At 43.9% G+C, this 27593-nt stretch overlaps 1 protein-coding gene across 4 annotated transcripts in view; it reads left to right on the forward strand.

The window, feature by feature from the left end:
• The window catches only part of LOC136373377 (zinc finger protein 131-like), a 33832-nt gene extending 22234 nt beyond the window's left edge, over positions 1 to 11598 (forward strand). For all 4 annotated transcript variants that reach the window (XM_066338285.1, XM_066338287.1, XM_066338286.1 and 1 more), the window contains 2 exons: positions 4618 to 4748; positions 7205 to 11598. In XM_066338285.1, coding sequence (XP_066194382.1) covers positions 4618 to 4748; positions 7205 to 7867 — 794 coding nt within the window. In that variant the 3' untranslated portion in view covers positions 7868 to 11598. The remainder of the gene's footprint in view (positions 1 to 4617; positions 4749 to 7204) is intronic.
• The last annotated feature ends 15995 nt before the right edge of the window (positions 11599 to 27593 follow it).

Genomic DNA, 27593 nt, shown 5'->3' on the forward strand with positions numbered 1-27593 from the left:
AAATGTCTGGTATGGCAGCACTTTTAGGTGACGTGACTTCATTCAGGCCTTCATAGTCCATTGTCAGCCTCCATTCCCCATTTGACTTCTGCACAGGCCATATGGGGCTGTTAAAGGGTGAGTGGGTTCTGCTGATTACTCCTTGGCTCTCAAGTTGACAAATTAGTTAATGGATAGGACTTCTAAAGTCTCAGTTTGTGCGATACTGCTGTCGGTGCACTGTCCTGGTAGCAACTGGTACTTGTTGGTCTCCTGCCTGCAGCAATGCTACCTTCAGCAATCCTGAAGGGATCTTCTGGGAGGCCAGGCGGGGTGGATAACTGTTTGATCTTCTCTGTATTCACTTTAGCTACACCAAAAGCCCATCGATACCCTTTTGGATCCTTGAAATACCCTCTCCTGAGGTAGTTGATGCCAAGGATACAAGGGGCCTCTGGACCAGTCACAATGGGGTCCTTTTGCCATCTGTCCCCTGTTAAGCTCACCTCAGCCTCTATTACAGACAACTCCTGGCATCCCCCTGTCACTCCAGAGATCCAGATAGGTTCTGCACTCTTGTGCCTTGATATTTACTGAAAGGCTTTTAAGGGTATACCTTGGGCAGCACAATAGCCTGACCAGGGCTACACCCAAGGTGGAATTAAAATGGTCACAAAATGGATGACTGGTCATGAGGTCTTACACTTTTATAAGTTTTGGTCCATTTGCATATTGGGGTTTAATTGTCCAATTACAGCTTCAGGTTGTGAAGTTTCATCCTTCTTGTTTTCTCTCTTCAGTCCACCATTGTTTATGCGTTTGGGCCTGAAACTTGTACTCGTTGTCCTTGGTCTTCAGCAGGAAAAGGATTTGTTTGGTCTACCTACTCTGTGAAGAGAGCTTGGCTAGCACTTAATATGAGGCTCAGAACTACACCCCTAGGCAGCACAGAATCTGAGAAACACGAAAACTAAAATTTAAGGCATCAACGTGGCCTTTTCTTGTGGCTTCCCTTCCTTCTGACCAGGATTGGAGAGGAGCGATCTCTTGGACTGCCCCTAAAAGTAGGGGTACTGACTCATAGGGGTGAGGGAGTACCCAGAGTTTCTTCTGCATTTTGGAGCCAGGAGGATGCCACCTCTACAGCTGGTGTATCCATTTGCGGATAATAAAGTGATACTAAGCTGCTGGAATATGATGCAGGGGCACCTTGAATCACCTTCCTCCATATGGTGAGTGTACTAGGGATCACCTCTGGATCTTTAGAAACACTGTCATTCTTTAGATCGCTATAGACAACTTCCAGCACTGCTAGTTCTCTCAAGTACTGGATACCTTCATCCTCAGTGGTCCACTTTCCTGGGGATTTCACAAGATTGATATCTTGCCCTTATGCTTGAGAGAAGCTATTTCCAAAGGCTGAAAATGGCTCTTTCCTTTCCCATTCCTCTTACAATTTCCTGTGGGCAAAAGGACAGGGGCGGCGGCAGCGGGCAGCGGCTTCTCCTTTCCAGCACCCCACCTGAAGACAGGCATTAAATAGCGCCAGTGCTGTGGTGGCCGCCACTGCCCACATGGTGGCAGCAGGGCCACATGGCTGACGACAAAAACGTGGCGGGGGACTCCCCGATGCGGAACCTGAATGAAATTAACTCCTCGATGCTGCGGGATCCTGCAGGAATCTTTGAATTAGTGAAACTTGTTGGCAATGGTACCTACGAGCAGCAATTTTTCTTCTAGTCAGAGAAAAGGAGGAAGTGAGGACATGTGAGGAAAAAACATGGCAGCACCGAGGTCAGTGGAAAAGAAAGAGGGGGAGGAGGTGCTCCAAGTGTTGGAGCCGAAATTCATCTAAAAGCTGTAGTGAGGACTATGGTGAAACAGTCTCCCTGTAATGCATGAAGTCCCTGGGAGGTGCAGAATCCACTCACAGCCCATGAGAAAAGTGCTCATGCTGGAGTGGATGGATACCAGAGAAGGCTGTTATCTAGTAAGAAACCCGAATAAAGAGAGGGCCCCTGCTTCTACAGACAGAGAGAAAAGACCCTTGCTTCCAAACTAGAGCAGCCTAGCCTTAAAAGACTGCACCCCGTGGATAAGTGACCCATGCCACCACAGTTTTGGGAAGACTTTGCCCATGGGAGGGACCCCACAGCATAGGAAAGACTCCTCTCCCTGAGCGAACAAAAAAAAGATCTTGAATGACAAACTGACCAAGACCCCCACGCCCTGTCTCCCTGTGCTATTGGTGGAAAAGAGAGAAGGACTAGGGGGAAAAAATGTTTTAAAGGCTTATTTTACATCTCATTATCCTCCTCTGACTCTGTTAATAATAAATTTACTTTATACCTTTAAATTTGAACCTGTTTTGCCCTTAGAGTGTTTTTCTCCCAGTCCTTACCTCAACCTTTGTTAATTTTTTTCCTTCTCCTCTGCCCAACTGTAGCAAGAAAAGGTAAGTGAATGACTTTTGTGGGTACCTGGCCTTTGGCTAATGTCAAACCACGACAACTGTCCAACCACTTTCTTACCCATCTAAGAGTCCACCCATCAAATCTATCTCTCTCCAATTTAGAGAGAAGGATGTTGTGGGGCTCCATGTCAAAGGCTTTACAGAAGTCCACAGAAAGGACATCTGTAGCCCTTCCCTTGTCCACTGATGGAGTCACTTCATCAGAGGAGGCCACTGGCTTGGTCAAGCAGGACTTGCCCTTGGTGAAGCCACGCTGGCTGTCCTGAATCACCTCCCTGCCCTCCATGTGCCTTCGCAGTTTCCCAGAGGATCTGTTCCATGATCTTCCCAGGCACAGAGCTGAAGCTGACAGGGTGGTGGTTCCCAGGGTCCTCCTTTCTACCCTTTTTAAAGATGGAGACAATGTTTCTCTTTTTCCAGTCACCTGGGACTTCACCTGATTGCCATGGCTTTTCAAATATGGAGAGTTGCTTGGCAACTACATCAGCCAATTTCCTCAGGGCTCTGGGATGCATTTTATCAGGTCCCACGAACTTATGTGCATTCAGGTTCCTCAGGTGATCATGAGCCTGATCTTAGAGTGGGAGGGACCCCATCCTGCTGTCCATCCATTCAGCAGGTGTGGGAAGAGAGGTTGGCATTGAAGACTGAGTCAAAAAAGTTGAATACCTCAGCCTTCTCCTTGTCCATTGTTACCAGTTTTCCAGCACTGTTTATCAGGAGGTAACACCTTCTTTGACCTTCCTTTTCTGTCTGACAGACATGTAGAAGCCCTTCCTGTTATTCTTTGTGTCCCTTGCCAGGTTCAGTTCAAGCTTCACCTTGGTCTTCCTCACACCATCCCTACACAACCAAACTCCATCTCTATACTCTTCCCAGAATAGCAGTCCTTGTTCCCACTGCCTGTGCATTTCCTTCTTTCCCTTTAGTTTGGCCAGCAGTTCCCCACTCAGCCATGCCAGTCTCTTGCCTTCCTTGCCCAGTTTTTTACTCCTGGGGATCACCTGGGGTATTCTTTAGGCTCACCAATGTATTTGGTTGCTCGTGCAATATCTGTGATTTTTGATCTGTGAGAAAGATGGCAGTTCAGCATACTCTGCATTACCTGTACGAAAGTTTCCAAAAATGTAGCCTTTTTTAATCATTGGGGAATGTTCCCTCCATTTAATATTTTTCTGTGGCTTTTGGGTGTAGTAGTGAGAATTATAGGCTACTTGTGGATTTCTTTTCAAAAGTTAGTTAGATGCTGCTGAATATCTTTATTTCTCAAAATACAGGTTTATTTGCTTTCCATCTCAGTTGTCAATAATTACTACATCCCTGAAACTCAGGCCTTTAAACTGAATTGAGCTAGAATAGATTCTTATGTTACTCAATGAAATGTCTCAGCATCTTTTGGAGTTCATTAAATAGTTTGTTTCAGTAGTGATGTTGATATCAGTACCTCCACAGATAAATTATCAAGACTTATAAGAAACACACTGTTACTAATTTTTTGTACTTTGATTTCCTTGAATTTCATTATATTTGTGCATGATGAAATTAGTAAACAGAGACAGCAGTTGTTCTTTGTTACTATTTAATGATGATTATAACAGTATACTACTTTGAATTAAAGTTTCTGGGCTTGGTTTGTTTTAATACCAATGCATTGTTACTTCATGGTCATTCTGTGCCAACTTCTTTTTCTGGAGCTTAGTTTCGGCTCTTAAGCATAAGCTGTCATTGTTCTTGAAAACAAAACTTTGTATTATTTAAATACCTCCTTTATTGTGTCACTTTGTATACACTAATGTTGAGTCTAATCAGGTGAAAAGAGAGAAATAGCTCCTATTTCTTTAAGATATTTCATCAGAGTAATAACCTAACTTTCATAAAAACCTGATTATACCTTAAATGAAACTGGGAATTATGTTATTTTATTATGTCTGTGGGTTTTGTTTTGTTCAGTTTGTTTTGTTTTTATGAATGAGTTATGACTCCACATTAGGCTTTTGCAATTTTATTTACATAAAATTTACATAAAATGTCTTTTTCTTCTGTAGAATAGTCCAGTTGGCCACGTAAAGATTTTACAACATATTTATCAACCTACACAAAAGGAAGAGCTGACCAAAAACTGGCTGGTTTTATACACTTACAAATCCCTGTGTCTGTCTTAACAGGTGAAAAACCATTTGAATGTCCAAACTGCCATGAGCATTTTGCTAGGAATAGTACACTCAAATGTCACCTGACAGCCTGTCAGTCTGGAGCTGGAGCTAAAAAGGGAAGAAAGAAGCTGTACGAATGTCAGGTGGGTAATAGAAGTAGCAGAGTCTGAGACTAGACACCTCCTTCCTGTGCTGAGGGAGTGAGTGTGAGAGTACTGAGCAGGAAAGGCATAAAGAGTAGACTTTTGTCTCCAAGAACTATTTTTAGCAAAATAAATTATAAAGGGTCGCATTCAACCATGACATGAAGGTAAATTCTTATATTTAAGTAGTTCCATTTAAAATATGAAATTACTGATACAGAGCTTCATAATAGTTAATCAGTTACAATCTTGTGAGTAGATAAGTGTTCATCTGCACCTTACTGATCTTTCTGCTTCTTGATGCACAGACCTAGGCTTTTCCTGCTTGTGAGCATGCTTCACTAAAGTCCAAAATATAAAAAGTACTATTTTATTTCCTAGTTTATTATTTTTCTGTTTAATACCAGTATACTGACTGTCTGGAAAGTAATTTCAACTTATGATGACAGTCTGTAATGTCTTTTAAGCAAATATAAATGCTGTAGATGGATGGCTAGGGTACTTGTTCACTATGCAACTGACATGAAAAGCTGTTCAGAAGAATATTACTTAGCTTTTAAAAGTTGATTCTGAAAAGCTAGAAAATATGAGAGCTGAGGTTGGTTGTAGCATTTTTATTTGCCATTTTGCTGCCCCACTGCTGTGACAGTCTCAAATAAGGCCTTATTCAGTTCACAGAATTGCTGTGGTTTGAGGTTAAATTGGGTCATGTAGTAAAGAAAACTGTTGGATATTGGCTTTATTTGTTCGGAAAAAAAGAGTGATCTTATTCACAGAAAGCAGGAAATACTGCAGGAGGTGAATAAATTCATCATTTAATCAGAAATTTTACCAGTGCTGTGGCATTGCTTAGTTGTTATGCTAGACTGAAGTTAATTCTTGGGAGCATGCCTTTGTCTTAAAGATAAGTTTGTTTTTAACATGAGAACTAATATATAACACAGAATTGTACCTAGTAGCTTCATTTAAGATACTGTTTTGTCTTTGTGATCCTTTGGTTTAATTACTTCACCTTGTAGCTTTCTCTGTTACAGATAACCGTGCATGTGGGTTAGTGTTATTTCAGCCTGCAGCAACTACAAGAATTCTTGGATAAATTCTTCTTGATTTTTTTCTATTTAGAAGTGAATTTGAATAATGTTCAATAAATAAAATCTTGGCTCACTGAACAAGAAGGAAAAAACAAAATTGCTCTTGCTTGATGAGCACTTTTGGTGCTCTTCAGTGAATGCCTTGAGTACTGAATTAGGCTCCACATGGCAAGAACAGTAATTATGTGCTTGGGCATTACTGATAGTCATTATCTTTATGTATGACTAATTAATTTTGAGTGCTTATCTATAAGGTTAGTATTTTAAGAAGTCTGTGTGTGCAACTTCTTTCTAAAGCATGAGCCTAGGGGACACACATATACAAAAAGCATGTTGCTAGCATCACAAACCTGGTTTTAATATTTCAACAGCAAAATGGGGATATTCAGCTCCATTACACATACCTGTTCCTTGAGTTAATCCCTGTCAGATACTCCATCATCCTTTAGTGCTGTTGCTGTAAACTGAGGAGATGGAACATTTGGTTTCAAAATTATTTGCCAACAGTGAAGGGCTTCCAACAGTGAAATGCATGTTCTCTGCTTCTTTCTGAAGCCAAGAGCACTCGTATGGACAAAAACCCCTGACTGTTTCTTTATTCCAAGACTGACTCTACCCCACTCTTCTCTCTCTTCTACTCTGGCACTTCATTAATTTCTGCAGTCTTTGTGGATTGTTTTCAAGCTACTTACCTCACTTCCAGCTGAAGGAAAGGAAGTGTGCTCATGTGCTTTATGAAAATAATATGTCTGCAGTCAAAGCAGTACTTTTAGCTGGAAGAGACTTAAAAAGATGGAGTTTTAAGAGATTTTTATCTGCTAAAATCACTCAAGTATTTTTTTTTTTGAAATGGCAAAATTTGAGAGTTGAGTCTATCCAGGTAAATCTTACAATGCCATGAACAAATGAAAACTGATAAGTAAAAGTTGGCTATTAGTATTGCATCTAGAACTTCAGTAAAAGGACAGTTTGAATTACACTTTGATCATATGATATTATTACATAAATAGATTTCCACTCAAAATTCTAGCATCAGACATTTATTGGGGGGTGAATCTGTATGTGAATTTCACATAAAGTTAAAATAAGAAAGCTTTTACATGCTGTACTGACTCATTAATTTTGTATGTATCCTCTGTATGCACAACTCAAAATGACACACTGTATCTTAAAAAAAAAAAATTAATACCAGGTCTTCTGTTCATTTAAAGCTGACTTCTCAGCTTTTACCTCTAACATACATGGTGGGATTTTTTAATCCAAGTTGCAAGAAGCTACGCTATGTGAAGCCATGATCTGAAATAGGCACTATACTTTGTTTTATTTCTGTTGGCACTGTTTAACACACTGTATCTTTTGTTTCAGGTTTGTAACAGTGTGTTTAACAGCTGGGATCAATTTAAAAATCATTTGGTAATACACACTGGTGACAAACCCAACCACTGTACCTTATGTGATTTGTGGTTTATGCAAGGCAGTGAGCTGAGAAGGCATCTCAAAGACATGCACAATATTTCAGAACGAATAGTGACAGAAGAGATTCTTACAGTGGAAGCTATGGAAGCTGAACCAGTAACATCAATGACTATAATAGAACAAGTGGAGCAAGTCCATGTCCTACCAGTAATTCAGGTACAAGTGGATCCTGCACAGGTAACTGTGGAACAGATGCACCAGGATCTCATACAGGACAATCAAATGAAAGGCACACAGATAGAGGAACTGCAAGAACAGGTGCAAATTAGTTATTTAGAAGTTGAACACATTCAGACTGAACAAGGTGCTGAAGTTCATATGGAGCAATTACATGTTGGGCACGTAAATCGAATACAGATGGAAGAAGTACAGGCAGAACTTATAGATGGAACAGACCTTGAACAAGTAGAATATGAAAGTGTTGATCAAGGAGAAGCAGAAGAAAATGAAACTAGTCAAGTAGATGATGCAGATATGGAAGATCATGAACAAGTTGAAGACTTAAAAACTCAACAATTAGTGGACACACAGAATGAAAAGGTGAATAACTAGGACAAATAACCACACTGTGCAGCTTTAGAAATGAAGTACCCAATTATTTTTGCTAGCTTTTACATTGGTTTTTCAACCAATGGTCAGTTGTCACCTTTCCAATATGCTGTCCTTAGGAAGCTGGATAAATAGACCAAAGTTAGTTTTCTTCATGTACAACTAAACCTCTCATATGTGAAAAATAACTTTACCATTCATGTAATGCCATGGAACAGAAACCACCACAGCTTTGTTAGGATTTTAATAATGAATAACTTGTATCATTTACATCATCCCTGGGTATATGTAAAAGTAACTTTGCCTCTTTTCCTCTTGCTGTAGAAGCAAACTCTTGTTATAGATTTGCAGAGTGTCTGTGGCAGAAGAATCAGTTAAATCTGGTGGGTTCTAATGTAAGTAGATAATCAGGTACCTGTGAATTTTCTGAGCAGACTGCTTGCTGTTTCCTAAAAGCAGTTCCTATCTTTTAGGCTGGGGAAAAAAACATTGTTGCTGGATGTCTCAGAGCACAAAAATACTGTCTTTTCGACAGGGATGAAATTTCCGCAAAGCTCCTAGAGAGAGTGTTCAACCTAGTTCAATAAAAGGCAATGTTAGAGTGCTTTATATTTTTGCTTAAAATTGTCAGCTACTGATTTAGAGGGATTTTCATTAAATTTAGGAGAGAATGAGGGAGGAAACAGATTCCATGTGGAGGCAGCAGGACACTCTAAAAGGGACACTTTAATTTTGGAAAAGCTCAGAATCTATGGTAAACATGAGCTGGAAGAAAGCTACCAGCAGACTCTTCTTTTATAAATTGCCATTTTTGAAAAGGAATATTTTTAAACATATAGAGAAGGCTTGTCTATATGGTATCAGCTTCCTAACTTTTTAAAATTAAATTCTGACACTTGACACAAAGACCTTGTACTAAAAGCCATAGGTATGAATGCTAAAATGTGAATTGAAATGTAGGAGTGTAAATATTTTAATCAGTATTAGACAACAAAACAATAGCATCCATGAAATACTGCATTATTTGCTTAATCCATTAAATTAGGAACAACTGAGTGACTGTCAATTACAGTGCCAGATCTCAGTGGCAAGAATCAATATAATTTTAATAACTTTGTAGTAATGACCTATTAATCTTAAGTTTGTTTAGAAAATACTTGTCTGGCTCTATGTTTAAAGATGCTAAGAACTTCCAATTCTCAATTATTGCCTTGAGATTAGAGGTGCCTCCCTACTTCTGAAAAACTTTGTTTTCAAAGCCTTAAGTAAAGGGAGGCATTTTTGCAAGGGTGTTCCCTAATTCTCTTGGTATTCCTGTATATCTTGCTTAAAATCAGGCTTTTCTATTCAGTCTTCTCCAAATGCAAAATTATTTCTTGAGATTTGTGCTTTTATTTAGTATCATTAAAAATGATTCTTGTGTTTCATCATAGCTAGCCTTGGAGAAACTGTTGCAAAACAAACATGAATCTCAATTAAAATTTCAAATAATGCAATTAATGTAACTTGCATTCTTTTTTTGTGATGTTTTGTATTTTCTGAGATGCAAATAATATGGGATGAGATTATATGCAGAGGAAAAAATGTGGCCTGATGTTAATCATGAAAGTAAAAGATAGCTGTTGGATTTATACCTGGCTTCTGATAAGCCTGTCTTTTGATAACATGGAGGTGATGTAACTTGCTTAGCTGCATAACTCTAGATTTTTAGGTATTTATGCATATAGACATCAGATCTGTATCAGTGGAATTAAAGGAACAATCTGGTTGTGTCTAATTAATTAAACTAACTTAGGCAATTTAAGTCAAATGTAAATTGAGCAGTTAGGTGATATTGATAGCAGGGCTATAATTTAGTAAGCACAGCTGGGCTATTTTTTTGTTCTGTTTGATCTCTCCTTTTTAACAACAGCTTGCAAATTTGGCAGGAGAGAAATGATGCTTTGTTGTTGTGCCGAGTGCTGCCTCTATACAGACTTCTGTTGAGCCTGGGTGGGAATGCAGTGGGGACATGACCAACTCTCTCCTCACCCTGAGGGACAGAGTGAAAGGCTCTCCTCAAGTAATAACTCCACTGGGAAGTGTTTCCCTTTGCAACCCCCTCTTCCCTAGAATTTCCTTCCCAAATAGTTTCTACCAGTGGAGTCCCCCATGCCTCCTTACTGCAACAGCAACTGCAACTGTGGGAGGGATGATTGACTTGGAGAGTCTGGAGTCTTAGAGAGACTTGGAAGTTCTGATTGCCCTCTGTAACAGCCACCTTGCCATCTTCTTTCTGCCACAAATGTCTGTATAGTCATACAGATCTCTCCAAACTATATACCTATGCACCATTGGAGTTCTTCCCTTTAAATAAGTATATACTGCTGGTCCCCAGAGTGCCCTGTGTTATGCAGGTACTAGTCTGTAGCTTGCAATGAGGCAGCATGCAGCTGCACTTGTTGCCTGGTGCCTGCAGTGGGCTGTGTCACATGAGCTGAATGCTTGAATTTATGGTGAATGAAACTAATTGGCTAAAGCACTGGAGTCTAGGCAGTGAGAAATGGAAAAGTTGGAATGAACAAAAACCTGTGAGGTGTGTCTGGATACAAAATAAAAAGTGAACATTAAATCGAGACTTGTGGATTTATATACAATATTAATGAGAGGCCACAAGCTACTTCTGACAGAAGGGCAGGGAGAACAAAGGGAGCTGATCAATAGTTTGAGATCTGCTACGTTATTCATACAGTATGAGAAAGGATTAGCTGCTTTTTTTGAAAATAGTTGCAAAAGCATGTTTCATCTGCAGGCTTATGAGGATGGAATTGGATGTCAGTCCTGTGTGAGATGGTCACTAGAGGAGGATCATGCAGCTTCTGCTGTTTCATGCTTGCAGTGGAATTTTTAATTAGCTAATGGTACAGAATATGGTAGTCTTACACAATTTCTGTAACTCAGTATTTTTTCAAATGAGGAAACATTTAAATAGATGCTTAATAGTTGCTTACTTTTAAGGACTGAAGTATCTGTTCTATAGGGACTATTGTGAAAATGTAACATGCAGTTAAAATTTTTTTGTTATTTCTAACAAGTTCCTTCTTAAACTGTAGTGTTTGCTTCTAGAAAATGTTAAAATTAAAGCAACCTGTTTCCAATGAAAATACAAGTAATTTGTAGCTTGTTAAATACTTGGCAGCTCAGGCAGGTACAACAGAAGCTGGAGCTCACTAGCTGAGATCTTGTAATGCTTCAGCCATGGCTGGACCTAACTGTGGGAGCATGCCTGTGTTTGCATCCTAGCCACAGTTTTGCATGCGGTGTGAGTAATGCTCTCACAGCTCCCTCATACTTTTTTCCCTAACTGGAACCTTGACATCCATAAACGTCTTTGCTGGGACTTGTATTTCCAAATCCTTTGAGAGCTTGGTGGCCTGTTGAGGAAATAATTTGTACCATTAAAAGATCTGAAACTAGAAAGGGGGGTGCAGCATGTAGATCCTAGGGTGAGGGTCTCTAATGTGGGGGTACAAGGACCCAGAGGGTGTAAGTGGTGTGCAGGGGGCTGTGCCTGGCAAGTGATAGCCAGTCATGGCATTGCAGCCCATCACTGCTGGAACTGTCCAAGGTTTTGTAACAAAGATGGCTGCAGTGATTGCCTAGCCTGGACTGCAAGCCTTCTCAACCAGGGTGTTGGGAGTTGGGCAAGAGGGGCATGTGGTGAGGCAGGGAGGTCTGTCCCCATCTCATGAGAAGAAGAGTGATGCTGAGGCCCACATTCCCAGACAGGCCTCCTCTCTCCAGTTAGCCTGCTGGAAGGTTGAAAGAGGCAGTGAAGCACTGCAAAGCCAAGGCTGGAGGCAATGGGGAGGGAACCAGTTTTCAGGTACATTAGTGGAACCACAGCACCAGTAGTGGCCAGCTGTGTCCCCTGCTCGGGTGGAGATATGGCTCCTGGAGGTGGCACTGCCTCAGCCAAGTGTCCCAGGCTGGTCCTCATCAGATTCTGCCAATGGATTGTTGTGGGAAATGGAGGCTGAGCCACTGCACATTGCTGGCTTGCTGTAAACATGCATGGACTCCCCCACACCCGTATGTGCTGTTTTGTAATTCTGGTGCTCTTCCAGCACAACTGGGTCTTAAAGCATCTGCCAAGGTGTTATGGGTTGACCCTGGTTGAACAGGTGCCCAACAAGACACTCTATCACTTCACTCCTCAAGTGGACATGGGAGAGAAAATATAATGGAAGACTCATGGGTGGAGATAAGGGCATGGGGAGATCACTCACCAAATACCATCACAGGCAAAACAGCTCAACTTGGGGAAACTAGCTTAATTTATTATCAATCAAATCAAAGTAGGATAGTGAGAAAATAAAAACTAAATCTGAAAACACCTTCCTCCAACCCCTCCTTTTTTCTGGGCCTAACTTTACACCCAAATTCTTTACCTCCTCCCCCTCATCAGTGCAAGGGGACAGGGAATGGGGCTGCGGTCAGTTCACACATTCTTTCTGCCACTCCTTCCTCAGGGGAGGACTCTTCCCCTACTCCAATGTGGGTCCCTTTCCACAAGGTCAGTCCTTCAGGCACAGCCTGCTCTGGCATGGGCTCCTTCAGAGGCTGCAGGTGGTTCTCTGCTCCCCCATGGGCTGCAGGGGCACAGCTGTCTCACCATTGGCTGCAGGGGAATCTCAGCTCTGGCACCTGGAGCACCTCCTGCCCCTCCTCCTGCACCAACCTGGATGTCTGCAGAGTTGTTCCTCACATATTCTCACCCTGCTCTCCCAGCTGCTGTTTCACAATTTTTCTTCCCTTCTTAAATATGTTATCCCAGAAGCACTGACCCTGGAGATGTTTTGATAATTTCAGTAGTATTTGTTGCTGCTGTTTAAATTTGTATGTTAATTTGCTTAGAGAATGTATACTGGCTAAAGGCAACTTTTTTCTTCGTAAAGTTACTGGTAGAAGATCCCACATTTTTCTAATGCTGACTTTTCTTTAACATATTTTAAACAAAATAAACTGTTTCCAATTGTTCCCTTCAGCTGGAGATCTAAATCTGCATATCCTTTGCTGAGGCTGTAATCTGATTCATGAAAATGTCATATCCTGGTGCTTTGCTCTGAAAAAGGAGCAGAGAAACCCACTGGCTTTCAGGGGCCATGCTGCAAGAATGGTGCTTTGTGGGCAGACTTGCCTAGGGGGCACACAAATGAACTACACAGAGGTGAGGGGAGAAGAGGGTTTTTTGCTGTTAAAATTGAATAAATGAGGCAGTGCCAATGTGTTTTTTAATTGTTATTTACATGCAGATTATTTGAAAAACATGTATTTTTTCTGACACCCTCTTCTTGGGCTAGGGCTAATTGGAGCCTGAAGCCAAAACATTTTCAGTCTAAGAAATCCCATATTGTATTTAATATAAGAAGCATATGACTAATTCCATGGAAAAAAACTTGAACATGCTTCTGTGTTTTCTGGATTGGGGTATTATTCCTTATATTGTGTACTGTTCATACAGCTTTAGAGTGGCTGGCACAGTTATTGATAAACAGAATAGCATGTGTCACGACAAATTTGTAGTTTCAAGGCTTTCTCCATTAAGGGTATAGACTAATTTTTCAGCTGATACACACCAAATAGATTTGTTGAAGTCATGAGTATGCATATGTTACAGCATGTTTAGATTGCCTCCCTCCACAGTTAAGGAGGGAAATATAGTAAACTAAAAATTTGTACTCATTTTCAGGGAGAGAAGGATGTTTGTGCATGTGTGTGTAAAACCAACCAGAATTTAAAAAAATTGTTCTATCAAAAAGAGTCCTAAACGATATATATAGCTATGTCTTCATTCCCTATTTCATCTCTTTTACTAACATGACCACAGGCAAACATTTTTTCCTACTTTTTTTCTTATGATTTTTTAAAACTATTTTTGCAGTAATTTTTTTAAAATATATTCTGAGATCTAAAGCAGATTCAGGGGCTAAGCAACCCCATTGGTATAAATGGCAGGGAATAATTTCGTTGAGCTTATTTTTCCTGACCACTTAAGTATCATCACCCATCTTCTAGTGCCTTTAATTCAACTGATGCTTCTTTTCTAAATAGTATCTTATCCCACAAATAGATGCAAGGACTTTAGAATTTTAATTCTAGACAGTTGATCTGTTTGGGAATCAGAAACTAATGCCTTGTGGAGAAGGACTTGGGGATTCTTGTGGATGAAAAGCTGAACATGTGCCAACAGTGTGCGGCCGCAGCCCAGAAAGCCAACCGGATCCTGGGCTGCATCAAAAGAGGTATGGCCAGCAGGTTGAGGGAGAGGATTCTTCCCCTCTACTCTGCCCTTGTGAATCACAGAATCATAAAATGGTTTGGGTTGGAAAGCAAATTAAAGATCATTTTGTTCTAACCCCCCTGCCATGGGCAGGGACACCTTCCACTAGACCAGGTTGCTGTAAGCTGGCCCCATCCAACCTGGCCTTGAACACTTCCAGGGATGGGGCAACCACAGGTTCTCTGGTCAACCTGTGCTGTGGAGTCCCTCGTGCTATTAAAGGAATTTCCAACTGCCCTGCCCTGGAAAAGTGAGGATTAAAGATACTCCAGGTGTAAAAAAAAGGCTTCTCCCCCATGGCTCCTTGCAAACATGCAATCTTCTCTTGGGGTTTTGCAAGTCCATCACTCCTCCCATGGTATCCCCTTTCCCTATTTCCCCATTGGCTATGGGGCCTGCTGTCCAATTCCTCTCTTCCCTATGGTCACTTGCCCTCTGCCCTGCCCTCAGTACCACCCATGAAAATGAGACCCTATATAATCGAGGAAAACCACATGGTCACTCTTTTTCTGGCCTCGGATTCACCTCTGGCACATTGGAATAAACGCTTGCTGGAAATTTATCTGGGGCTGGGAGCCTTCTGCCTCCTTGCTGAGCCAGCCTGGTAACGTGTGTGTTGTGTGAGCTTGATTGCTGCCTGGATACTTCTCAAGCAGTTTCTCTACGGAGAGGCTGACTGGGATTTAGAAAGGCTGTAACTTCACTCCGAAAAGGACACACTGTTACACTGTGCAAGTGCCTCATTACCCTCAAAGGGGAGAATTTCTTCCTAACAGCTAATCTAAACCTGTTATCCCTCACCTTAAGGCCATTCTCCCCCCTGTCCTATCACTCCATGCCCTTGTCAAAAATCTCCCTCTAGCCTTCTTGTAAGCTCTCTTTAAGTACTGGAAAGTTGCTCTGAGGTGTCCCTGGAGCCTCCATTTCTCCAAGCTGAACAACCCCAAACTCTCTCAGCCTGTCTTCATAGGAGAGGTATTTCAGGTCTGTGAGCATCTTCGTGGTCTCCTCTGGATCTACTCCAGCAAGTCCATGTCCTTCCTTATGTTGGGGGCCTCAGAGCTGGATGCAGTACTCCAGGTGATGTCTCACAAGAACACAGTAGAGGGGCAGAATCACCTCCCTCGACCTGCTGGTCATTTTTTCTTATCAAAATCAGGACAGGGTTGGCTTTCTGGGCTTCAGGTACACATTGCCAGGTCATGTCATGCTTCTGATCTACTAACATCCCCAAGTCCTTCTCCTTGGGGCTACTCTCAACCCATTCTCTGCTCAGCCTGTACTTGTGCTTGCCCCAACCCAGGTGTAGGACCTTGCACTTGGTCTTGTTGAACTTCATGAGGTTCACACTGTCCCACCTCTCAAGCCTGTCCAGGTCCCTCTGGGTGGCACCCCTTCCCTCCAGCGTGTCAACTGCAGCACACAGCTCACTGTCATTGGCAAACTTGCTGAGGGTGCCCTCAATCTCACTGTCCATGTTGCCAACAAATATGTCAATGAGTGTCGATCCCAATACTGACCCCTGAGGGACACCATTTGTCACTGGTCTCCACTTGGGCATTAAGCTATGGACCGCAATTTTTTGAGTGTTACCATCCATCCAATTCCTTATCCACTGAGTGGTCCATATGTTAAATCCATATCTCTCCATTTTAGAGACAAGGATATCATGTGGGACAGTGTCAAATGCTTTGCACATTTCCAGACATCAGTCACCCTTCCTTCGTCCACCACTGCAAGTAACCCCATCGTAGAAGGCCACCACATTTGTCAGACATGATTTGCCCTTAGTGATGCTATGTTTGCTATCAAAAATAGCCTCATTATTTTCCATGTGCCTTAGCATAGTTTCCGGGAAGATCTGCTCCACAATCTTGCCAGGCACCAAGATAAGTGATTGGCCTGTAGTTCTCTGGGTCTTCCTTATATCCCCTTTTAAAAATGGGAGTTATATTTCCCTTTTTCCAGCAAGTGGGAACTTGACCAGAGCGCCATGATTTCCCAAATATGATGGATAGTGTCTGTGGTGGTTTAGCATTAATGTGAAAGGGTTTTTTTTCCTAAGGAAGTTCTAGCATGGATTGTGATTGACAGCTTGGCTGACAAATGGGAGTGTTTCTATGTCTCTGGAAACACGGTCTTAAATCACAAGTCCCAGGTGACTAGTTCCTTTCCTTTTCTGGCCAGCAGAAAGGTAACACCACCTCGTGAGTCAGAGTTCGGGCTGGGCCCCCTGGGGGACTCGGGGGTGGGGGGGGGGGGGCGCATGTGGGACAGTGGTTGAGGCTGGCTGTGTCCCCTCTGTCCCCTCCCGGCTCCTCCGATGGGGAGAGGAGGAGGAAGACTGCAGATCAGCAGTCTGGCCCTGTGCCGGGACCGCGGTGGCCGTGCTCTGGGGCTTGGTTGCCAGAGCCGCTGGTCCGAAGGAGGAGAGACTTTTTGGGAACTTTTCTCCGGAGCTCCAGGGACATGATCCAGGTTTGAGTCGCTTTGGATCTGACCAGGGAGGAGGCGGTTTCGTCCATCAGCGTTCCTGAGCATGCACTCTCTCTCTCTCTCCCTTCCCCCCCCCCCCCCAACCCCCATCACCTGTGGCCTTGAAGTTCCGAGAGTCCGAGAGTCCGCTGGACAGGAAAAAAAAAACTGGGCAAAGGCTTTAACCCTTTTCCCTCCTCCATGGAAGACAGAGTGATTTGAAATGTAGAGAGACAGTATTGAGACAAAGTCAGTGAAAGAACTGAGAAAGATTATTGGAAGATGGGATGGAGGAAGTGGACATTTCTGACCGGACTTCTCTAGGTGTGAAGTATGGGGAAATGGACTGTTTTTGTAATACCCTAATGCTGCTTGGGGGAATGCAAGTTCTAGACAAAGGGTTGTATGTAGTGATATACATGGGTTTTAATTGAGAATTTTGTATAGAATATGTCCCTGGCTCCTGGGAAAGAACAAGGAGGTCTCTATTTCTTCTGAGATAGAGGTGATTTTAGAGATGGAAGAGAATCCCTGTTTTGTACTAGAAAAGCATTCTTAAAACGATACCCCAAACATGTGAAAGCCCATAAACAGTTTGGAAAACTGTTCTATGAGTGAGACTGCACAGAATCTGCAAAAATTCTGGGCGGTTGCAGATCTGTGGCATTGAAAGCCACCAGACCTTTTCTTGTGGCTTGTTCTCCATAACCCTAGAGAGGTTCCTCTCCCAAGGTGATGTAGGATCATTGTTAAATGGTGGCAACTGACTAAAAATCATAGTTTTCTCTCTGTGGTGAGTGGGAAAGTGAACAGTTTAGGGGGGAGGGGGGGAGGAAGGTGTTTGAATGTCTCAGAATGTCTCATTTTTTTTTCTTTTCTCTTTTTCTTTAGTGTATATTAATAAAAATCTATCTGTTTTTACTTAAGTTGTGCCTGTTTTGCCTTTTTCTCCCAAAGTCCTATCTCCCAGTTGATAAACTAAATTTGGCGAATGTGAAACCACGACATAAATGGTGCATTGGCCGGGAAACGGAATTGAAACCATAACATGTCTTAGCCACTTTCTGCAGAAGTTCCCTCAGGACCTGTAGATGCATCTAATCAGGTCCCATGGACTTGTCAGGTTCCTTAGATGGTCTAAAACCTGATCTACAATGGGCAGTTCTTCATTCTCCCTGTCCCTGCTTTCACCTTCTGCAACTTGGCAATGTGGCTGTAGCACTCGCTGATGAAAACTGAGGCAAAAAAGTCCTTTGGGGCAATTTACAGGTGCCTCCTGCTTCCTAAAGTGTTGGTGTTTCCTGGTCCTCTGACACTCAGAAGTACATACTCTTCCCCCGGTGAATCTAGTTTAAAGCTCTGTTATTAAGTCCAGCCAGCTTGCTTCCAGAACACTTTCCCCACCTGGTCATGTGTGCCCCATCAGGTGTCAATATGCCCTGTCTTTTAAAGGTACATCCAAGATCATAGAATCCAGAACCTTGAACATGGCACCAGCCACACAGCCAGTCATTCCCCTGATCCATTTATATCCTTCTTCCTGGGTCACAGTCTCCAATTAGGAGGATACCATGTAAATAGCTACAGTAAGAACATTTCTCTACAGTCAGCTATTTCACTTTTAATACAAAATAGATGAGTTCCACTGATCCTTCATGGAAGAGATCAGTTTGTGTCATATTATCTGAGGATTAGCCTCTTAATCCCTGTAGAACTTTTCATTTCATTCCAGGCAGTTGCATACAACTACTGGTAGACATTTGGAAAACAACCATGTACCTATAGAAGCTTTTCTTGTTGTCCTTGATGTCTCTAGCCAGGTTTAATTCTCTCAAGGCTATGGCTCTCCCGACCTGATTCCTGGCTGTTCACACAATCTCTCTCTCTTCCTCCCAGGCTACCTGTCCCTGCTTCCACCCTCCATAGGCTTCCTTTTTGTGTTTGAGTTTGTCCAAGAGCTCCTTGTTCATCCATGCATCTTATGGCATTTTTGCCCGATTTCCTCTTTATTAAGATGCATCACTCCTGAGCTTGGAAGAGGTGATCCTTGAATATTAACCAGCTTTTTTTAGCCCCTTTTCCCTCTAGGGCCTTATCCCATGGCACTCTACCAAGCAAACTCCTGAAGAGACCAAAGTCTGCTCTCTTGAAGTCCAAAACAGTGAGCTTCCTGTGCACCCTCCTGACTGGCCCAAGTGATGCCTAAAGTTTTAGCTTTCATATTTTTCAGATTCTGTGCTGCCTAGGTGTGTAGCTCTGAGCCTCATATTGTTAGTCAGCTCTCTTTACAGGATAGGTAGACAAAACAATCCTTTTCCAGCTTGAGACCAAGGACAACCGTTACAAGTTTCAGGCTCAAAAAAGCATAAACAACAGAGACCTGAGGGGAGAGAACAAGGAGAATGGAATTTCATAACCTGAAGCTATGATTGGACAATTAATCCCAATATGCAAATGGACCAAAACTTATAAAAACTTATAAAAGTGTGAAACCTCATGACCGGTCATCCATTTTGTGACCATTTTTGGTCCATCTTGGGTGTAGCCCTCATCAGGCTCTTGTACTGCCCAAGGTGTATAATTTAAGGCCTTTTAATAAATACCTACTTTATTCTCTTATCTCTGTCTAGTCTCTGTTCCAGGTCAGCCTTCTCAAGTCATCACAATGATCTTGAATGCCACCATTTCATGGTCACTGAAGCCAAGGCTGCCCTTGAGCTTCACATTCCCCACCAGCCCATCTTTGTTGGTGCAAACAAAGTCCAGAATAGCACCTCTCCTCATTGGCTCCTCAATCACTTGGAGGAGGAAGTTGTCACCAACACATTCCAGGAACCTCCTGGATTCCTTATGTCATGCTGTATTGTCCCTTCAGCAGATGTCAGGGTGGTTGAAGTCCCCCATGAGGACCAGGGCTTGTGAACATGAGGCTGCTCCTGCCTGTCATTACAGGGTGTGGGAAATCAAGGCACAGAAAATTCCCAAAATTTTGTGCATACAGGCCCAGTCATAGAAATGAATACAGGATTTGATTTAAGACCTTGGAAGAGACTTCCATATTTGGAGATCAGAAGCAAGAATGTGGATTTGTAGTTTAAGCAGAAACATGTTAAGCTAGGTAGTAGAAAATTTTCAAGTTTAGCTATAGAAGTAGTTATAAAGGTAGTAAGAAGTTATAAGGTGTAGTACTGTAGGTTTGTGCAGTGTTATACGATTGGTTAAGAAAATCCGCACTGCGACAAAATGTGTAAGACAAAACAATTAATGATTGGTTTAAAGACACTAACTAACTTCGTGGCAGTAGTTTATTGGTTAATAAATCTTTATAAGGCATTGTAACTAGAAATACGACAGCTACTGATGTGAAGATGTTCTTACCCTCTTATGAGACTGATGAAGATAAGAGCAATAAATCATCCTTTCAACACGTCTCTCAGTGGTCCCGCCTCTCAACCATCCCAATAACAGGGCCTCATCCACTTGGTCTGCCTGGTCAGGTTGCGTGTAGCAGACCCCCATTATAAGATCCCCTGTCCCTGCTCTCCCTTTAATCCTGACCCATAAGTTCTCTGTCAGCTCCTCATCCATCCCCAGTGTCATGATTTAACCCCAGCTGGCACAACTCCATGCACTCCAGCTGGTCACTGGCACAGAGGGAGACACCCCCTCAGCCTCTGACTTTCCCTATAAAGCAAGTAAATGAATTTTTTTTTGCTTTTCTTTTTTAATTTTTTGTACCTTATTATGGTTATGCATATTAAATAATACTACAAGCAGGCAGTAGTGGAACTTAAGGCACTGTCCAGCTTCCTTATTTTTTTCCTGAAGCATAAAACCAGAGATGCTTGTAGTAGGTTGACCTTGACTGGATGCCAGTTGTTCACCAAGATGATCTATCATTCCCTTCCTCAGCAGGACAAGAAGGGGAGAAAATAGGATGGAAAAAAACTCATGGGTCAAGATAAAGGGAGTTGAATAAAGCAAAAGCAAAAATCATGCACATGCAGGCAAAGAAAAGAACAAAAGTTGTTCTCTCCTTCCCATCAGCAAGCAACGTTTGTCCACTTCCCAGGAAACAGGGGTTCAGCATGTGTAGCAGCTGGGCTTAGATTCTGAGTGACAGCCAATTAAACACTAAGCAACAGAAATGCAGAGCCAATGCGGCACTATTATTCCGGTCATGTTCAATAAAAACTACCACAATTATGGATTCACAAATAGTGAGAGACACTATAAGTCTGATTGTGCCCAATGAACTCTCACAGCTGGACTAGAAGTTCAGCTGCATTCAATAAGCCAGATGCAAAATAATGTTGTTTATTGATCAATAGAAATGCAAGTTCTTACTGGATTGCCAGTGATAAATACACTGTCTGCAGAAGCACATATGAACACCTATAAAATATGAATAATACAGCTGGCAAGGAATACATTAAATTGCAAGGCTGACTATATAGAACTGAAGCTAAGATCACAAACACAAGCTTACTTTCTGAATTTCCTGAAGAAGCACTCAGTATACCTAAGGGTTCGAGTCACCCAATAGGCATCCCTATGGAGTAGGAGATGGGTACAATCCATCAAATGTCCCAGGATACACAGGTGGAATTTCCTCTCACCTCCCTCCCAACTTAAGATATATTTATGGTGTTTTCTTGGATGAAGGGGAAAGGTAGTTTCAGTTGATGCCATTTCATGTTCAGGCAGAGTTTGAGTGACTTTAGTCATTAGCAGATGTGGGGGCGTGAAAAGTAATATGTATTTAATGTAGTGGTTTTGGTTCGCCAATTTGAGTTTTCCCAGCCAATGCAGCAAATAATGTGGTGGGTTGAGCACTGGCCAAATGCCAGGGGCACCCACTAGAATCACTTACTCTTTTTCTGCTGCAAGATAGGATTAGGGGAAGAGTAAAGCAGGCTCAAACTGTAAAGGGTATAAAGAAAACTTTATTTAAACAGAACTGAAAGAAAAGGAAAAAAAATAAAAATCAGAATAAAACCTTCAGAACACTTCTCCTTCCCCCATACCCTTCTTTTCTTTCTGTTGTGGTTGGAAAACAAGCCAAGTGAGAGGTTCTAAGTCAGAAATAAAATTTAATGAGAAGAAAAGGAAGATAAAATAGAATAAAATAAAATAAAATAAATACAAAAAGAAAAAAACCACTGACGGAGTCAGAATACAACCTGATCAGGGTGATGGAAACAGTCCAGATGAGGTGGTCTTCCTGAAGCAGAAATCTCGTAGAAAGGTCTGGTAGCTCCTGTCCTCTGGGAATCCAGTGGGCGAAGGCTGCCTCCACTGTCCCAAATCCCAGCTTATATCCAGGTGAGAATGCTTGGCTCCTCCCCATGGGCGGAGCATCTCACAATGGGATGATGAGTCATGGAAGAGGGCCTTGATGGGCCTTGATAACTCCCTCAGGGAGTTATCTCTGAGTCATGCACAAGGCATTGATGGGCCATTAACTGAAGATGGTGATAGAATACATCCTGAACTCCAACCCAGGACAATCCACCCCTTATTCTATTACCATCTACAACATGCCTAAATCAATACATTCTTACAGAAGAATGCATATATACATACAGAATGAAACCTTACACACTGCTCTCACTTAAAATAAGGTCTCCCTGTGGTACACAACAGGTTTCTCCATCTTTCTGCATTACCCACCAAGTGTAACCAGGTCCTTGAGCAAAGACAATCCCATGGACGGGTCTGCCTTTGCCTGAAGTGGGATTAATCCAAACACTCTTTCCTAAAATGCCCTTCATGTGTACCACAGGTACTTTGTCTCCATCCACTGTGTGTAAGGGTTCAGACTGGGCAGGACCACCTCGATTGATAGACCCTTGGGTGTTGACCATCCATGTGGCTTTGGCTAAGTTTAGTTCCCAATTCTTGAAGGTTCCCCCACCAAGTGTCTTCAGGGCAGTCTTTAATAGTCCGTTGCACCGTTCAACTTTCCCGGCAGCTGGTGCATGATAAGGAATGTGGTATATCCATTCAATACCATGTTCTCTAGCCCAGGTGTTTATAAGGTTGTTCTTGAAATGGGTCCCATTGTCCGACTCAATTCTCTCAGGGGTGCCGTGTCTCCACAGGATTTGTTTTTCAAGGCCCAGGATGGTGTTCCGGGCAGTGGCATGAGGCACAGGGTGGGTTTCCAGCCATCCAGTGGTGACTTCCACCATGGTCAGCACGTACCGCTTTCCTTGGCGTGTTTGGGGAAGGGTGATATAGTCAATTTGCCAGGCTTCCCCGTACCTGTACTTCAGCCATCGTCCACCATACCACAGAGGCTTCATTTGCTTGGCCTGTTTGATTGCAGTGCAGGTCTCACAGTTGTGGATGACCTGTGAGATGCTGTCCATAGTGAGGTCCACCCCTCAGTCACGGGCCCATCGATATGTTGCATCTCTTCCCTGATGACCAGAGGCATCATGGGCCCAACGAGCTAGGAATAATTCTCCCTTGTGCTGCCAATCTAGATCCACTTGTGATATTTTCACCTTGGCAACTTTGTCTACCTGCTCGTTGTTGCGATGCTCCTCATTAGCCCGGCATTTGGGTATATGTGCATCCACGTGTCGAACCTTCACGGTCAGCCTCTCTACTCGGGCGGCGATGTCTTGCCAAATGTCAGCGGCCCAGATGGGTTTTCCTCTGCGCTGCCAATTGGACTTTTCCCAGCGATTCAGCTATCCCCACAGAGCATTAGCTACCATCCATGAGTCAGTGTAGAGATAGAGCTTCGGCCACTTTTCTCGTTCAGCAATTTCTAAAGCCAGCTGGACAGCTTTAAGCTCTGCAACTTGACTCAATCCACCTTGTCCCTCGGTAGCCTGTGCAACTTGTCATGTGGCGCTCCATGCTGCAACTTTCCATTTCTGGTTAGCTCCTACAATTCGGCAGGAGCCATCAGTGAATAGAGCGCATCGTCTTTCAGTCTCCGGTAGCTCATTATATGGTGGGGCTTCCTCAGCACGTGTTACTTGCTTTTCTTCTTCTTCTTCTTCAGATGATAATCCAAAAGTCTCACCTTCCGGCCAGTTCGTTATAACTTTCAGAATCCCAGGGCGATTTGAGTTTCCAATGCGGGCGCGCTGTGTAATGAGGGCAATCCATTTGTTCCATGTGGTATCGGTGGCATGATGTGTGGAAGGAACCTTTCCCTTAAACATCCACCCCAGCACTGGTAGTCGGGGTGCCAAAAGCAGCTGTGTTTCAGTGCCAATCACTTCTGAGGCAGCTTGAACTCCTTCATAGGCGGCCAAGATCTCCTTCTCTGTGGGAATGTAGTTGGCCTCGGAGCCTCTGTAACTTTGGCTCCAGAATCCCAATGGTCGGCCTCAAGTCTCCCCAGGCACTTTCTGCCAAAGGCTCCAAGACAAACCATTGTTCCCAGCTGCGGAGTAAAGCACATTCCTCACATCTGGTCCCGTCCTGACTGGGCCCAGGGCTACTGCATGAGCAATCTCTTGCTTGATCTGAACAAAAGCTTGTTGCTGTTCAGGCCCCCAGTGGAAATAGTTCTTCTTGTGGGTCACCAAGTAGAGAGGGCTCACGATCTGACTGGACTCAGGAATGTGCATCCTCCAAAAGCCTATGGCACCTAGGAAAGCTTGAGTTTCCTTTTTGTTGGTAGGTGAGGACATGGCAGTGATCTTGTTGATTATCTCTGTGGGGATTTGGCGACAACCGTCTTGCCATTTGACTTCCAGGAACTGGATTTCTTGAGCTGGTCCTTTAATCTTGCTTCTTTTAATAGCAAAACCAGCTTTCAGCAGAATTTGGATAATTTTCTCTCCTTTCTTGAAGACCTCCTCTGGTGTGTTCCCCCACATGATGATGTCATCAATGTACTGCAGATGCTCTGGAGCCTCACCCTTTTCCAGTGCAGATTGGATCAGTGCATGGCAGATGGTGGGGCTCTGTTTCCACCCCTGGGGCAGTTGGTTCCAGGTGTACTGCACGCCCCTCCAGGTGAAGGCAAACTGAGGTCTGCACTCCGCTGCCAAAGGAATGGAGAAGAAGGCATTGGCAATATCAACGGTTGCAAACCACTTTGCTGCTTTGGACTCCAGCTCGTACTGAAGCTCTAACATGTCTGGCACAGCAGCGCTCAGTGGTGGCATGACTTCATTCAGACCACGGCAATCCACCGTCAGTCTCCATTCTCCACTGGACTTACGCACCGGCCAAATCGGGCTGTTGAAAGGTGAACGGGCCTTACTGACCACCCCTTGGCTTTCCAGTTTACGGATCATCTCATGTATGGGAATCACAGAGTCTCTGTCTGTGCGGTATTGCCGACGGTGTACTGTTGCTGTGGCAATTGGTACTTGTTGTTCTTCAACTTTCAGCAGTCCCACAGCAGAGGGGTCATCTGAGAGACCAGGCAAAGTATTCAACTGTCTGATGTCTTCTTTCACCGCTGCGGCTATCCCAAAAGCCCAACGATATCCTTTTGGATCTTTGAAATATCCATTCCTGGGATAGTCTATGCCAAGGATGCATGGGGCCTTTGGGCCTGTTGCGATAGGGTGTTTTTGCCACTCGTTCTCGGTTAAACTCACTTCAGCCTCTAATACAGTCAGTTCCTGGGACCCTCCTGTGGAGAGTCTTGCTACAGAGTGGCTGCATAGAAAAGGCCACGATGCTATGCAGCTGGTTGGAATTTAGGCATCAAGGTCGGAATGCAACAACAGGATGTACATCCTGCTTATGTGATAAGTTGTAGCTGCAAGATAAGGGAACTGAAGGACATGATAAGGAATTTGTGGTTGTTACTAAGAGACATGTATGTAATACTTAGGTAAGGATGTAGGCACCAATAAGAATGTTCGCTTTGTGCATATGTATGAGCTAATTACTGTCTGTATAAGTATGATGACTTTAGAGCAATAAATCGAGACCAAGCTGACCATGATAGCATGAGGCTGGCCTCCCGCGGCTCCGACAAGTGGCGCCCTGAACAGGGGCAGCTCACCCTTCAAAAGAGTCACGTTGGGGACGGGTCCTTTCGGACGGCTGCTGTGTGCTCCGCTCGCCACATCGGTGGGAACGTGTCGCCCGCTTCAGCCCGGAGGGCTGCATCGGCAGCCTCCGCCGCTACGCGCTGCCGAAGCCTGAGGGGGTGCAACGGTACCGGTAAATATGGACAGGCAAGCGGCGTATGATTTATTCACTGCGTTCTTGCGCAGACGGGGAATTAAGGGCTTAGATTTAGACAAAGATTTACGGCTTCTGTTAACTCATGCTGAAACACACGGGTTCTTTAAGGATCCTCATTCTGTCCACCACCTTTCTGAATGGCGTGCTTATGGTGATAAATTATGGGACTTAGTCTTAGATGATGATAAGCTTGCTAAAAAAATGTCTAAATATTGGAAGATTGTTCAAAATGAGTTATTGATGGTGCAGGCAGAAAAACGAGCGGCCGAGAATGCTCGTGCAGCTCAGGATATTAACCTAAATTACGATCCTAGCGCGCCCAACCCCCCCTGTCCTTCCTATGGTGGACATCCCTCCTCCCGCTCGCTCCTATTCCTTCTCCTCCTCCTCCTTCTCCCTCGTCCCCCCCCGTTCCGCCTGCTCCAACTGCTCCCCCGCTCCCTCCCTCACTCCCATCGCAGCCACAGCTGCTGGACGCACCCTCCCGGTCTCCTTTAGCCACGGAGCCGTTCCCCGGTGCCCTTTCGGACCTCGCGGAGGCTATGGCTCGTGAGAGACGGGAGGCATGGGCTGCCCTAGCAAAGCACGGCTTGGAAAACGGAGATCTTATCATAACAAAAACAACTCAGAGCCAAGTGCCGCCGCTCATGGCCTTCCCTGTTATCTTCCACCCGCAGGCGGGGGGGGGGGCCAGCGCGCTGAAATTACACAAGTAGATTGGAAACTTTTGGCTCAACTTCGCTCTACAGTCGCACAATTTGGCGTTACTAGTGAGCCTGCAAAACAAATGTTAGATTACCTTTTCAATTCGGCTGTTTTACTGCCTGCAGACATCAAAGGCATTGCTCGTTTGATTTATACCCCCCATCAAAGACTCACTTTCGACACCCGCTGGGGGGAGGAAGCGGCAGCCTCTGTGGCCTTGCCCCGTCCGCAAGGCGATCCACTTCAAGGGGTTACACTAGATGAGCTACTAGGGACAGGGTCACGCATTAGGGTAGAAGACCAGGCGGCAATGGGTTCTGACAAATTGCGAGAGGCCATGCGGGTAGCCAAGAGAGCCATGGACAAAATTCGTGAGCCGGGAGGTCCCCCCATGTACATGGCTATTAAACAAGGTAGGGATGAGACACTTGGTGCTTTTGTAGACAAGTTAATGCAAGCGCTGTCCAAGGCAGGAATTGCAGAACATATGCAAGATGCATTACTTAAACAGTGCATTATACAGAATGGTAATCACACTACCCGTTCACTTATTGCCACAGCCCCTGGCAATTGGAATGTTCAAGATTTATTGGATAAGGCTATGACTATGCCAGTAGGTAGTCAGGTTTTTATGGTGGAAGCTTTAAATAAAATAGGGGAGGGGCTGGCTGCTCAGTCTCAGGTCCAAAATCAGGTTTTAGCTGCCCTTGCACCCCTTCAAGCGGCAGTAGCGCAGAATCGTGCGGCACCACCTAATGCCCGAATGAAGTGCTTTCGGTGTGGGAAGCCAGGTCACGTTCGGCGTGAATGTCAGGCTCCAGGCGTTTGGTGCAAGTCGTGCCAGTCATCTACCCACAATGCCAGTGCATGCCACAGACGCCAGGGGCCGGGAAACTTCAAAGACAGCGCGAGGACGAGCCGCGCCAGGACACAAGTAGTCGCCCAGACAGCACCTGCCTCACCCCTGCAACAGCTGGCAGCCTCGGATACGACTTGGCAACAGCAGTAGACGTGACGCTGTTTAGTACGGATACTCATGCCATTCCAACA

This window comes from Sylvia atricapilla, chromosome W, assembly GCF_009819655.1.
Source record: "Sylvia atricapilla isolate bSylAtr1 chromosome W, bSylAtr1.pri, whole genome shotgun sequence".
NCBI classification, from domain to species: domain Eukaryota; kingdom Metazoa; phylum Chordata; class Aves; order Passeriformes; family Sylviidae; genus Sylvia; species Sylvia atricapilla.